General features: G+C 41.4%; 2 protein-coding genes across 6 annotated transcripts; one reads left to right on the top strand and one right to left on the bottom strand.

Moving 5' to 3' along the window:
- Positions 1–48: 48 nt before the first annotated feature.
- On the bottom strand, positions 49–3,022 carry tmem30b (transmembrane protein 30B). Its single transcript, XM_028395308.1, has 8 exons — positions 2,782–3,022; positions 2,272–2,471; positions 1,935–2,042; positions 1,745–1,852; positions 1,546–1,633; positions 1,314–1,457; positions 1,023–1,229; positions 49–503 (listed from the first exon to the last, which is right to left on the bottom strand). The coding sequence occupies exons 2-8, from the start codon at positions 2,458–2,460 to the stop codon at positions 325–327; spliced, it is 1,023 nt and encodes a 340-aa protein (XP_028251109.1). The 5' UTR covers positions 2,461–2,471; positions 2,782–3,022; the 3' UTR covers positions 49–324.
- Positions 3,023–3,250: 228 nt separating this feature from the next.
- Positions 3,251–13,714, top strand: kdm1a (lysine (K)-specific demethylase 1a). 5 transcript variants are annotated; one of them, XM_028395956.1, is made up of 22 exons: positions 3,259–3,310; positions 3,989–4,025; positions 4,539–4,832; positions 5,180–5,348; positions 5,487–5,620; positions 5,707–5,785; positions 5,869–5,961; positions 6,132–6,238; positions 6,364–6,445; positions 6,664–6,758; positions 7,892–7,909; positions 8,366–8,508; positions 8,619–8,709; positions 8,797–8,931; positions 9,981–10,054; positions 10,326–10,437; positions 10,609–10,741; positions 10,836–11,023; positions 11,560–11,674; positions 11,752–11,879; positions 12,330–12,476; positions 12,793–13,714. In XM_028395956.1, exons 2-22 carry the CDS (start codon positions 3,996–3,998, stop codon positions 12,991–12,993), a joined length of 2,568 nt encoding a protein of 855 aa, XP_028251757.1. In that variant the 5' UTR covers positions 3,259–3,310; positions 3,989–3,995; the 3' UTR covers positions 12,994–13,714. The 5 variants fall into 5 exon arrangements, with proteins under 5 accessions (XP_028251762.1, XP_028251757.1, XP_028251758.1 ...); XM_028395957.1 differs by having other exon boundaries at positions 5,183–5,348; positions 12,793–12,993; XM_028395961.1 differs by lacking the exon at positions 3,989–4,025 and having other exon boundaries at positions 3,251–3,310; positions 12,793–12,993.
- Positions 13,715–14,405: the final 691 nt, after the last annotated feature.

Raw genomic sequence — 14,405 nt, 5'->3', positions numbered from 1 at the left:
CAAAAGATTTATGGCTTTTATATTATTGACCTAACATGAGGAGGCAGCTGATGATTTTACAGTGTTATTGCACTCACAATTTATAAATGTGCGTATGGACAAGCACATGTGCACAGTCCTCAGTGCTCACAAAGTCGAATCCTACTTTGCAGTCAACAGAGCACCTGCAGCTTCAAGTCTTGAATCTTCAGAATGACACATAGTATGAGACTTCAGTTCAGAGGGTGATACTTTTGTTTGAGTGCTGATCTGTGTTTCCACTATCTCTTTGAGTCAAAACAAATTGTTTGCAGGGTCCTCCACCTTCCGTCCGTGATCGGATACTCACTCGTCGTCAGGGAATTTAAATTTAGCGTAGACGATAAGCATGACTATAGACATGAAGACACACAGTGCACCAATCACAAGGTAGGCAATGCCCAGGAACTCATTCCTTCCGCCCATCCAGGACACATTGCTGAACACCACTTTCTTTCTCCCACCGAAGCTCAGGACAGGATAGTCTGAAGGACAAGTGTTAAAGATATACACCAAGAAGTCTTATGAGTATGTATATTACGGTATATATATATTGTTGTTAATAGCTTCTAAACTGGATTTCCAGTGGAAATGATCAATATGGTATGTATATACCACAGTAATATAGTATAAGATTCTTCATGCAAAATGTAAGGAGTTTGCACAAGTCCTACCCAGGCAGTCAATCAAAAATCATTTGCCTAGCTTGTTTACCTATGTAAGAAATTTGCCTTTTCTCTATTATCTCAGTGAACTCCTGAGTCATTGTGTGTTCGTTCTGGCAGCCAACAGAAACACACCCAACTAGTAAACCCCGCCCAACCAGTAAAACAGGCTAAGGCAACAATGCTGGGCTTTTAACTTGAGATATATATATATTTGCTTTTAACAAAAACAGAAAAATCAAACTTGCTTGTGTATATTTTCCTCTCTTAACCAGCATTATATTATTATAAGCACCACCTTTATAATCCTGCCAGAATGTGTCATGAATAAAAGGATACTGTAGGAAATTTCCAGGGAGTAGTTTCCAGCTGGCAGACCCTCTGCATAATCCCCTGCCGTGATTCTTCGATACAGCTTTCTGAAATCCGGCAGGGCCGCCCTCCTCATCCACACCAGGAAGTCTTCATTGATGAAGCCGTTGTTATTAGGGTCTGTGGGATCCAACTCGTACGCAGTCTTAGACCAAAATATGGGTTTAGTGGTGCCTGCAAACCATAGGAATTCAATTTTTAAACACAGTTAACCAGAAGTAGAGTACTTCCCATGAGATAAGAACTTAAAGTTACTACCGTTGAAGGCATCCATCAAAGGTACCACAGAGGGGTTTCTGTATTTGATGTTGTAGTCTGTCCACCAGGCAATTCCTTTTCCATCGAAGGGCACCTGTTTCTTTGTCCCATTTGTCCCCACAGACTGATAAAGCCTGAAGGTGTCTTTAAAAACAAAAACACCAGAATTAAAACTTTTTATTTCAGCAAATAAACTTTTTTCTTTCAACTTGAGCTGCATAGTCATACATACCATTGAACATGCTGTTTGCAATGGATCCACATGGCACAATGGGTTTGTTTTTGTCATACACATAGGGAGCACAGGTGTCACTTGGAGTCTTCAAGACAAATCCATATTTTATTTTTTTTAAATGAGGAGATGTGCATTTGTTTTTTTCCATTTAGGAAATGACAACATGGGTGTTTATTGCCGTGTGCTGTTAACTCACTTTAAAGTATGTCAAGTCTCCATACAGCTGGTTATAATCTTTGGATACCCCATACCGTCTGTAGTTCTGGAAGTAGTTGGACAAGCCATAGTACATGAATACAGGTCCCTGTGGTGGAGGAAAACAGAATCACAGAAACACAATGAGTAAGAGCAAAGAGCACAGGGAAATTATAGAGCGTGAGTGCAACCTTAAAGAGACTGTCAATGGAGAACTCTAGGCTGCATATGCAGTCCTTCACAGTTGGGTCAGAACACTTAAAGCAAGCTGACTTTTGTTCAACCCCAGTGTAGTCCATCTGCGTGGGAAGACACAAAGAAGGTTAGTATTAATTATTGATGACTACAACACCTATCTGTTCTCTAGTAGGCCTGGTAGTCTGTAAACAGATAGCAGTGTCAAAACTGTAGACAGGGATTCTTCTCAAAACTAACAACAAAGATTTTTTTCTTCTTTTCTATTCTTTTTGTCTGGTGACATTTGATTAGCCCGATATGCATGTAGTCCTTTCAGTGTTACAGTCCTACCTCCAATACTTGGATGCTCCTTGAGGAGATAAAGAGAACAACACCAATTCCAATGAATGCCAGGCCGATGAGGACAAACCCTGGGATGATAATGCCAGCGGAGAGCATGGGCTGCCATGCCGGAAGCCTCTGCTGAGTGAAAGCCGTGTTGTCAGGCCGGTTGGCTGACTCCTTCTCATCCTTCACCATTTTCTTGGAAACTGTTGGATTAAATCTGTATCAGGTCTCATCTGCTGTTTACCCCACTTCTAATGTGTCCCCATTGGAAAAAAAAACTCAATTTGTGTTGCTGTTACTGTCACTATGTTCAATCAATATGCAACAAACAGAGATTTGCAGTTCAAACGGCTTTCTCTGTACGCACAGAAAATCCAGCAACGCCTTCCCAGCAACTACCAGATTAAAGTACAACACGAACTGAAAACTTGTCTGTAAATGTGTCTTGTTGCGATAAATTGTTAACTTGTGGTACAAAGATGCGTATTTATGTCAATAAAAGGTAGAACTTACGCGCAATCGGCTCAAAATGAAGACACAAAGGAGTCAACAACACATCGATATGCTTCCTTGAACTGTAGGCGCGGCGAAGCAGATCACCTTTACCTGTATCCCTCCTCCTCCTCCTCCTCCTCCTCTTCCTCCTTTGCCCATCCTGTTCTTCTCCCTTGCTGACGTCACTATGTCCGCATGACTCCAAACAGCAGAAGTCGTTTTACAAACTAAGCCGTACGAAACAGCTACTTTAAAAACATGTATTATGTATTAATTTTTTATTGTGTATATTAATTTAAATCCAAATTATTCTCATAGATTATATTTGTGTTTGGAACACTGCGTAAAACTAAAATGAACGCTACAACAAGGACTCAAATGCTTCGCAGTTACAAAACACCGCCTCCTTTTAGATTGACAGATAGTTTCACCAATCACGTCACTGAGTGGTAAAGCGTAGCGTTTCTCATTCACCAATCACAGAAGAGTTCTTTGAAAGAAGACCTACCGTGCCGTCTTTGTGTTGACATCTGCAGGGCATCGAGAGGTATTGTCAATATTTTTAACATTTAATCGCTATCTTTAATTTCTAAATAATTATTGTCAGATGTAAGAGAGTTATCCTGTGAATTATCTGTGGGTTTATCAATATAGATCGCTGTGAAAGCAAAGCCAGCGGGCACACCTGCTACTGTGCCACTATTGGTGCTAGCTCATTGTTAGCGCTAGCTAATGTAGCATGGTCTCTTATGATGAATATGAATGAAATACATTTAAAAGAGATGCAGATCATTGGAGTACAGCGAGTGCTGCAATACCAGGATATTGTATTCATGTTTGCTATATGCAAATCGCCACTAAACGCAGCGCTGCCATTAACCAACGCAAGCTGTCCGATTGCTAGCTTGCTAGCTAACTTGTCCATTAAGCCAAAATGGCAATCAAAAAGAAACACGTCTCGACAAAGCAAATATTTCTGATTGATAGTGATCACAGTTTAGATTAAAGCACCAAATATCAGAGTCCATACACTTTAAAAAAAAATAAAGATATTAGTAAAGGACGAGACACAGACACAATTAATACAGATATTTTTTGCAATTCTGGATAGTGTTTACATGCTTTGGCTTAATTAAAAATCATTGTGTCATTTAAAAGGCCAGCAGTGTGTTCCGTTGGTCCTGTTTCGTAACCATATATTTCTGGTTCTGTCTTCATTTCTTAGTGTTTGAATGGATATTACCAGGTGCACGGAGAAATGGGTAAAACAAGACAAGGTTACTGTACCTTGAAGCCCTCATTTCATAAAACCACGACATTCATGCACAAATAACATTGTTTCCGTCATCCAGTGATACATTAGATTAGATTAGATGATATTTTAGGCTGATGTATTCCCTAAAGCCTGATAACATTTGGTGGTCATTTGTTGTTGCTGTTATGATGATGATGAACAGAACTGTTTTTACATAAAATTTATGCAAGCATGTAATGTTTACCAAATCACTAATAGGCAAGCCATTTAGTGATGGATATCAATATGTTGTAAATTACAATGTTCATACACAATTGTGTTTTCGTTTGGGAATGTCGCACAAGTGTTGCACAAAACACAAACATTTTTTTCAGCACTCATACCCCCACGCTTTCATCTTTTTCATCAAATATTTTATAATATTTTTTTTATTGGTTATACTATTTTGAACATTCAGATCAGTCATTTCACTGTTGGTGTGTGTTTCATCATTAAGGACTTCTGTGTCCTTTTCATTTAGGAGAGGCCTCCAACATCCTCCATAATGATGTCTAGCAAGAAATCAGATGCTGGATCCTCTTCCTCCTCTTCTTCATCCTCTGTTGGTGTGGGAGGAGGTGACAGGGTCCCAGGTCCTGATGCCCCAACTGGTTCCTCAGCCTCGTCTGCAGGACCTATGGATTCAAAAAAGAAGGAGAGGTCATCCCCTAGTGGGGAACCTGGGGGAGCCTCTTTGCCCCACCAGTCAGGCCCTGGGGGGGCAGACCAGGATTCAGCTGAAGTTCGCAGGACAAGTCGACGCAAGCGAGCAAAAGTAAACATTTTAGGTTTCTGCAGGGGCAGGAGGGAGAGGAAATGTGCTCAGTTCGGCACAGCCAGGATTCACCACTCTTTTGTTGCTTTTTGTTAATTGATCAAAGTACATGTTTAAAACATTCAAACCTCAGGTGCAGTGGTGATCTGTAGATCTTCTTTCCATTTGCGACTCAGGTAAAGGTGGGAAATTACAGTCATGTCTTAGTGGTTGTACTGTGATGGTTATAGTGGAAATGTTTCAGCACTTTTATAAGAAACATAAGCAAGAAAATGCCAAAATTGTTGATCCCATGCCTTTTAGTAGGAGTGAGGGTTTTAATGATGCTTTTATTGTGCCTATTGTTGCAGGTGGAGTACCGCGAGATGGACGAAAGCCTGGCCAATCTATCGGAGGATGAATACTACTCTGAGGAGGAGAGGAATGCCAAGGCAGAGAAGGAACGGAAGCAGGTCATCCCCCCTCCAGCTCCACCAGTAGAGGAGGAGAATGACAGCGAACCCGAGGAACCCTCTGGTGAGTCTGTTCTTTGATGTAGCTTGCGTCCATTAAACCTAAATTTGCTGCATATATACACTTTTTTTTCTTAGTGTTAAATTGATTCTTAATGGCTTTAGGAATGACCATAATGAGAATATGGTTATTTTTTTGCAGGTGTTGAAGGAGCTGCTTTCCAGAGCCGTCTTCCTCATGATCGTATGACATCACAGGAAGCTGCCTGTTTCCCTGACATTATCAGTGGTCCCCAACAGACTCAGAAGGTCTTCCTATATATCCGCAACCGTACGGTATGTATCAGTCTAAACACATTATTTTGTGTTTTTAAACCATTGTTTTTAGTGTTGTATTTCATATCATGTAATTCATCATCCAGCTCCAACTGTGGCTGGACAACCCTAAAATCCAGCTGACCTTTGAGGCCGCAGCACAGCAGCTTGAAGCTCCATACAACAGTGAGACATTAAATGACACATGATTTTGCCATTATTTTGTTTTTGTAGATGTGTGATGTAAAGTCATTTGCTTTTCTTCACAGGTGATGCTGTGCTGGTTCACAGGATACACAGCTACCTAGAAAGGCATGGGCTCATTAACTTTGGGATTTACAAGAGGGTCAAGCCTTTACCCAGTGAGTTCACTACATTCATGAAAATAGTAATAGAATTAGGCAAATTCGCAAAATCTATTCATTACATGTCAGAAGTTGGTGGTGAAGCTTAATTGTCAGGCTTACAGAACTATTAGTTTTACGTCTGTGGTAATTAGTAAAGGCTAACTGATGTGCTTTTCCTTTCGCAGCTAAAAAGACTGGGAAGGTCATAGTCATTGGTGGAGGTGTATCTGGTCTAGCTGCAGCCAGACAGTTGCAGAGCTTTGGGATGGATGTTACAGTACTGGAAGCCAGGGTAGGTTACCAGCAAATTAAACTGGTATTGCCACAGTTTATTTTGTTATAAATGTGAATACAAAAAAAGATGATAAGAGACAGATTGTCTGATTGTTAATCAAGTGACCATAACATACGTTGCAGGACCGGGTTGGAGGCAGAGTGGCCACATTTAGGAAGGGAAACTACGTTGCAGATCTGGGAGCTATGGTAGTGACAGGGCTGGGTAAGAATTTGATTTGATTTCATTCATTTAAATGTGTAGTAACGAACATACATTTAAAATATGTAATAAAAAAAGGTAAATTACTAATATAATACATGTCACAAAATATCAGTTCTGATTTTCCTGAGGCTCTATAATTACGTTTACCAACCGGTAGAGGGTGATAATTGCCTTTGTATAAGCTGTATCATTGTTCTTCTGTGTGTGTGCTTTGTCAGGAGGGAATCCTATGGCAGTTGTCAGTAAGCAGGTTAACATGGAGCTGGCCAAAATCAAACAGAAGTGTCCACTGTATGAAGCAAATGGCCAGGCTGTAAGTATAATGAGTTATCTTAATGAGTAAAAAGGGCTGCCTCTTGCTGATTATCCTGCTGCAGTAAAGCTCATTAGTAGGTATTTTCTGTAGTTGTAAAAACATTTGTTCTTTTTTCTGCCTTTTTTTTTGGCCAAACCAGGATTTTAGTTCATAGCTTGATAAACGGCAAGGGGCAAATGGCAGTGTTGCAGTGGCATGCATGTGATTTTATTGTATTGAGCTGATGTGTGTAAAATATCTGCCCGCTTTAGTCGTGCTGACACACCCATTAAACATTCCCACTGCTGGTAGCAAACGTATGTGAACCATCTGAATCAATAATATGTGAAACCTCCACTTGTATCTCTTTTGGATTAAAGTCAGAGCTTTCACAGGGCTGGTCCAAAACATGGGTGTGAATTATGAAGTACTTCAGAGTATGAACTATGAAATGAGTCATTCTTAGTGTGTATGCGAGGTAAAGTTCTTATTTAAAGAACCTAAAATTATCACATCTAAATTTCAGTTTGTTTATAGTTCACCTACTTTCCTTACATCTGAATGTTTGAGTGACATTAGCTTAACCAGGACATTGTGTTGTTTACTTCCTCTTACATAAAATACACAGAGGAATACACAAGAGCTCCCTCTTGGCATCAAAGTGCTCTGTTGTTCATAACTGATCTCCAAGCCTGTTCTGTCCTCAGGCAGGTATCTGGTTTTCCATGAGCCACAAAAACACAGTAAATGGTGGACTTACTTAGCTGCTTACCCTTGCGTGACATCAACAACAGCTCCACTTCCCCCAGAACAAAACAGAGCAGAGAACGGATATAGCCTAATGTCGTTAAATTGGGAATAAACAGTGTTTTTCTTCCTCTCTTTCATTTTTGATCTGTCCATTAAGTGCCAGCAACACTGATAGGATGTTTAGGTTCCTCTTCAGGGCAGGACCCGTGAAGCATCCACATCATGTGTATCTGGTTTCCTACTAACAGGGAAAAGGCAAATTAAATGTACATGTTTTACTTTTGTGCAAACCTGTTTGAGGTTAAATGTATTTACTATGCTCTCTCTCTCTCTCTCTCTCCCCCTCCCCCCACTCGTCTTTTCAACCCCTTCGATGTTCATGTTTTGGTGAACTACTAAAGGGTGAACGATGCACAAGTGTATGTATATTTTTATCTACATAATATATTCCTCTTAATTTGAAACTACCTTTAAAACTAAACATTTCAGCTCCATTCATACTTTTAACTGTATCTCATAGATGTAAGGGATACATTAAAAATGTCCTATGAGTAACTGACACAACAGGTATCATTCTACTAGTGATGCTGCACAAATAATCTGAAAACATTATGTGCTTTACTAATCACAGTCTGCTACTCTTAACATTTGTATGCCGGTGTCTCATTAACACCTTTTTACTGATAAAACTGGCTCTTTCCTCTGACCTCTGCTGCATGTTCATCAACGCATGACAAATTCATTGATCTTCAAATGTTATTTACTTCACTTCTTTGTATTGAGCTAACTATAATATTTAGCAACAATAAAATATTCCTTTTTTCTACCTTGTTTAAAGCCGTTTTGCCCTTGTATGACTGTTGGTATCTGTCCAGGTGCCAAAAGAAAAGGATGAGATGGTGGAGCAAGAGTTCAACCGACTGCTGGAGGCCACATCTTACCTCAGCCACCAGCTGGACTTCAACTTCCTCAACAACAAACCTGTTTCTCTGGGACAGGCCCTGGAGGTGGTCATACAGTGAGTATTGTGAACACTGGAGGGGAGGGTGGCAGATGTATCCTGTGGAAGAAACGTAAACAGATGCAGACAAATGTGGCACTTTGTAATGTGTATGTCTATGTCTGCAGGCTGCAGGAGAAGCATGTAAAAGATGAGCAGATAGAACACTGGAAAAAGATTGTGAAGACTCAGGAAGATCTCAGGGATCTTCTCAACAAGGTGAGTTAAAAGCGCACCTTGAACTAAAATCCTCCATATTAAAGTACATTTAAATAAACCTCATTTTTTCCCCCCTCCTCTTTTCAGATGGTGTCCACTAAGGAGCGTGTTAAGGAGCTCCATCAGCAGTACAAAGAAGCGTCTGAGGTGAAGCCTCCCAGAGACATCACAGCAGAGTTCCTGGTCAAGAGCAAGAACCGCGACCTCACTGCTCTCTGCAAAGTAAGCTCAAAAACCTTTCACAATACACACTGTGCAGATTGTAGGGCAGCGACATTTAAAAGTTTACTGTGTCTTCCTCTTGTTCAAAAGTATTAGATTTCCTGTGTTGATGATTAGGGGTCTCTTTGTGTCAGAAGGTCACCTACCACCCTCTGTTGGAAAGAAGCCTTGGCTTTGTTCTGAATTGCAAAATAAAGATCAAACACATCATTTGTATTAAAAGGCCAAAGATGTACTATCCTATAAAGGAGATTTTTTTAAAAGGAGTATACTAGGTCAGGGTGGACGCCTCACAGAATTTTAATGCCGTGCCTGTTTAAGTAAACCAGACAGGCTGTGTTTAAGTGGTTTAATGCCTCAGTAGGATGTATTATTAGAGTGAGCGCCGCTGTTTTATTTTTGGTGCGGATAAATCACCTCCACCACTGCTATGTGTGTATTTTAGAAGGAGGTCTCAGTTGGTTTAAACACAGCTGGTAGCTGAACTGCGTTTGTCTGCGACCCATCCGCTGACTGAAAAACCACTTCAAGGCTTTGAATCACTGTCTGACGGTCTTTATGTCTGCAGACGTATGACATATTAGAGTGGTTTGTCAGAGTATTTCAAGGTGTTTTTGCCAATTTTATGATTCTTCTGCTTGATTTTGGTTTTGGTAGCATCCTTTAGACTTCTCTTAGTGTAGCTGTCTGGGGCTTGCAGTGGTAGGTGATACTGACAGACTCTTGCACTGTTGTTGTAGTTTGTTCTCTTGGTGGTGAACTGATGAACAGGTTGAGTGAGCCTTTTTCTGTCAAAGTTGCTTATCCTTTCTACATGACCTGAAACCCTTTGGGTGTGCACTTTGTACTCACACACACACGCACATGCATGTTGTACACTTTTGCCTAGTTATAGACAAAGAACGTCAAAAGTCTGACTCAAGTTCAGTTTGTGATGAAACATCAATCAGTAATTATGTTCATCGTCAAGTTGTTGAGATCTGTTATAGCATTTGTGATATGATATGATACTAGTACGTATCCTTACCGTCTGCCTTGTTGTTGTTCAGGAGTATGATGAGTTGGTGGAGCTGCAGGTCAAGCTGGAGGAGAAGCTACAGGAGCTGGAAGCCAACCCACCCAGGTAACCCATACATTAGTGTGTGATGTAACTCCTAATGTGGAATTTCAGTAGACTTCTATCCAGGGGTTGTCTAGATCAGATATCTCACCTATACATTGGTAGAAATCTGAGAGCATTTTGTTTAATGGCTACAAAAATACTAGCTTTTAGCAGCCCTGCAGCCTTCAGCAACAAATGTGTTATTACATTAGCAGTAGTTTGGGTTAAGCTTGCTTGAGCATGTGTAAACCTCTCCCTCCGATGTGTGACTTCCTTCCCTTCTTTCCCACAGTGATGTTTACCTGTCATCCAGGGATCGGCAGATCCTGGACTGGCACTTTGCCAACTTAGAGTTTGCCAATGCTACGCCCCTCTCCACCCTTTCTCTCAAGCACTGGGATCAGGTATATACATGTGCTTATTTTGAAATGTCATACCTGTGCTATAATCAAGACTTACTATAATATGGCCCCGTATGCAAAGTAATTTAGGGTTTGAGAGACTTATATAATTGAGTTGTTACATTAGGAGGTTTGTTGTGCTGCTGGGATGATGAGCTATTAATGTATCCACAGGATGACGACTTTGAGTTCACTGGCAGCCACCTGACTGTAAGGAATGGTTACTCCTGTGTTCCTGTGGCCCTGGCAGAGGGTTTGGACATCAAACTAAATACAGCAGTACGGCAGGTCCGATATACAGCATCTGGTATGTGCACGGGACTGTGTGTGGTCGAAATTTCTACAATCGCTGACGCTCATACAGATGTATAATCTTGCCAATTCATCTGTTTGTTCTCCAGGCTGTGAGGTGATAGCTGTGAACACTCGTTCCACAACTCAGACCTTCATTTACAAGTGTGACGCTGTGCTGTGCACGCTGCCCCTCGGTGTGTTGAAGCAGCAGCCACCTGCAGTCCAGTTTGTTCCCCCATTGCCAGAGTGGAAGACATCAGCTATACAGAGGATGGGCTTTGGCAACCTCAACAAGGTTGAATTTCCAAATACATTTATGGCATTATTTGATTGGGTTTCCCTATGTCTGATATAATCAAAATTGTTGTGATGATGATGTCATGATATCAAAACATAATTGTGCATCCTGCCCATGCTCACATGGAGTGTGGGACTCAGAGGGTGGCAGTGTGTGGGGAGGACGAGCTGGAGCCTTTTACCATGAGAATGAAAGATGTTTTTTTGCCCTGTGTATTAGTAATCCGATCAGTGTGCTCCCTCTGCGTCACTCCTGACCCACTAGCTCCTGCACTCACTCTGTTGCCGAGCATCATCTGCAGCACAGTGGTTTATCTCCTAATGCAGCTGCAGTGGAGGAGAATACTGCATTATTATGCAATCTGAGCTGCTACTGGTGCTGTACCTCCTGCAGAGGGCGCTCTGCCATACACATGACCTTACAGTTACTACTGCCGGCAGTTAAAATGCTGAACATGAGATGTTTCTTTTACTGAAGTAAGCACTTGGACTGTTGTGTTATTGTTCTTATAATGCGCTCCTCCTTCTTTAAAGGTGGTGCTGTGTTTCGACCGTGTGTTCTGGGATCCAAGCGTTAACCTGTTTGGTCATGTCGGCTCCACCACAGCAAGTCGGGGCGAACTCTTCCTCTTCTGGAATCTCTATAAGGGTGAGGAGAACATTATTATCATTTGTGTAATTTACTGAAGTCATTGTATGGCATTAATATTGTGACTTTACCTTCAGCCCCGATCCTGCTCGCCCTGATGGCTGGTGAGGCCGCCGGCATCATGGAGAACATTAGTGATGATGTTATCGTCGGACGCTGCCTGGCCATTCTCAAAGGAATATTTGGAAGTAGTGCTGTACCACAGGTACACAATTCTGCATCAACTATAATATTTAACAACTTTGATACTAACATCAATCTTTCACTACTAAAAAAAAAACAATGTCTATCCACCATTTGCTCTTATACAACCTAATTGGGTTTATTTAGAGAAAAGTAGTGGTGGGTTTGTCTAAGATCAAGTATCAAAGTTTTCCAGTACTTAAAGTGGAATGTAAAAATTAATTCCTGATCCTGTTCCCCCATAACCAGCACTACTCTACACAGCGAGCATATGTGAAAGCACTCACTTGTGGAATTGCATCCAAACCACCCGTCACGATAAATCATTTGCTTATGCTTTCAAATGGGATAAAATCATACACATGCAAGCCAACTTTGGAACCGTTCACCATCCAGCTGTGTACAGGTCCCTCTAATATCATCACGGAGACTTCTAAAATAAAGTATGTGTTGTTGTTTGTTGTCATGGCAGCCTAAAGAAACTGTGGTCACACGCTGGCGTGCCGATCCCTGGGCGAGAGGATCCTACTCGTACGTAGCTGCAGGTTCTTCAGGCAACGACTATGACCTCATGGCACAGCCCATCACACCTGGCCCAGCCATACCAGGAGCCTCACAGGTAAACAAACATGAGAAGAATTCTGATTGTCAAGTGAGAGTTTCAGTGGATACTTGTGTGAGAAAGTGAGGGAGAGAAGGCATCCCAGCCTGCCCACAGCATTCAACCAAAACACAGATGTTTTTTGGCTGTTTTGATGTTGGTATGCAGATTGATGTGAACAAGTCGTATTTATGCGTGGACTGATGAGTTCTGACAGTTTACTACCACAACCCCCTCCTCCCCCCCAGCCTCAGCCAGCCCCCTTATTTTCTTTTGTTGTTTCCTTGTTATGCCGTAACAATTCTAAATGTGTTTTTTTTGCTTTCCCTTTTAGCCGGTCCCTCGCCTCTTCTTTGCTGGTGAGCACACCATCCGAAATTACCCCGCCACAGTCCACGGTGCCCTGCTCAGCGGTCTCCGCGAAGCCGGACGCATCGCAGATCAGTTCCTGGGTGCCATGTACACACTTCCTAGACAAGCCACTCCCACAGCAACAAGCAACCCACAGCAGGCTCAACCCACTGCAAGTGTCTGAGATGGATCTCAGGACTGTCTTGATGTTTCTATAGGAGGGAGATCTTGGAGTTCCCAGATACAACTTTACATTTCTGCCTTCAGACTTAAACAGATCTAGAGTTTACGTCTGTGTGTGTGTAATGTGGAATTGGACTACATACACTATAAAGATATTTAACTGTGAGCTGGACATTAACTACTACAGAGACTGTTCTTCCATCAGACAAGAAAAAAATTCCAACTTGTTACATATTAATGTAATAATCCACTTAAACTATATAAATGTGTGATCTCTGTCTGTAAAAAAAAAAAGCATGGCACTACTTTCGATATTTGGATGTATTTGGCATCATATTGAGACAAACAATTTATGTGTCCCTGCGTGAAAAAATCCACACATGTACACAGCAGATGACTGAGACTCACAATCTGAATCCACAAAAACAGTTTTGCTTTTCAAAGGAGAAGACGTTTGCCTCCGTTACTGCAGAGATCTTGTTTTTGGTTGTGTTAAGGCTTAAAATATTGCTATATACTGTAGCTGAATGCCTCCTTAAATTTGATTTCTGTCATTTAGGTTGCAGAGTGTAGTGACAATAGTTTAAAAGCTAAAAAGACAGCTACATTGAAAGAATTGTGAATTTTTTTTGTTGCCATTGAAGTTGGAGTATTTTATTATAGTTTTCAACACTTTTTTATATTGTCAGATGTTTTGTTATTAAAAGAAGACAGAAATACCACCTTGGAGTTAATATTTCTTTCTTTAAAACCTACATTTATAGAAGTATCATGGCTCCTTCTGCTTTGCCCCGTCAGTGACCCGCCCCCTCTTCGTTGCAGGTCTGGCTGGTTCCCACTGTCTGTGGTACTGGACACCACCCCCAGTTCCGCTGCCAGGGCAGGGGGGTGGGGTGAGGGGGATCTGATGAATGAGGGGGGAGATTAAAACAGTCAACCATGAGCTATGAGCTTTTTCTGTAGAGTTATATTATAGGGCTCTGTGCCCCTCAGTTTCCATGCACTATGTGAGTATCACAGGCCTTGTTTCCCCCCTTTAGAACTGTGGTTATTATTATTGTGACCAAAGGAGATGTTTGATGTAAAAACAGTAATTTGAGCTGGGGTTTTGGACTGCAGCACTCAGATATTTTCACCTCCCTGGTAAACCATAAGCTCAGAGCAGCGTGTAGCTGTTGACGGTTGAGGTAATTTTTCATAATAGCCTCTAGCCCAACAGATTACTTGACTGAAAGCCATAAAAGGTCCACAGGATGAGTAACCACGGCCTGAGTCTGAGTGCATCCTGTGTGATTCATAGGTGTTGGGGTGGAATGTACTCTTACACAGGTACAAACACCACCTACACGCTGTTTTATTTTCACAAAATTCTAGAAATTAGCTCTCTAGCTTATGTAAGGATTTATGTCGGGT

This window comes from Parambassis ranga, chromosome 22 (genome assembly GCF_900634625.1).
Source record: "Parambassis ranga chromosome 22, fParRan2.1, whole genome shotgun sequence".
Taxonomy (NCBI): Eukaryota; Metazoa; Chordata; class Actinopteri; family Ambassidae; genus Parambassis; species Parambassis ranga.
The sequence above is the reverse complement of the archived record's forward strand: the minus strand, read 5'-3'. Positions and strand labels throughout refer to the sequence as shown.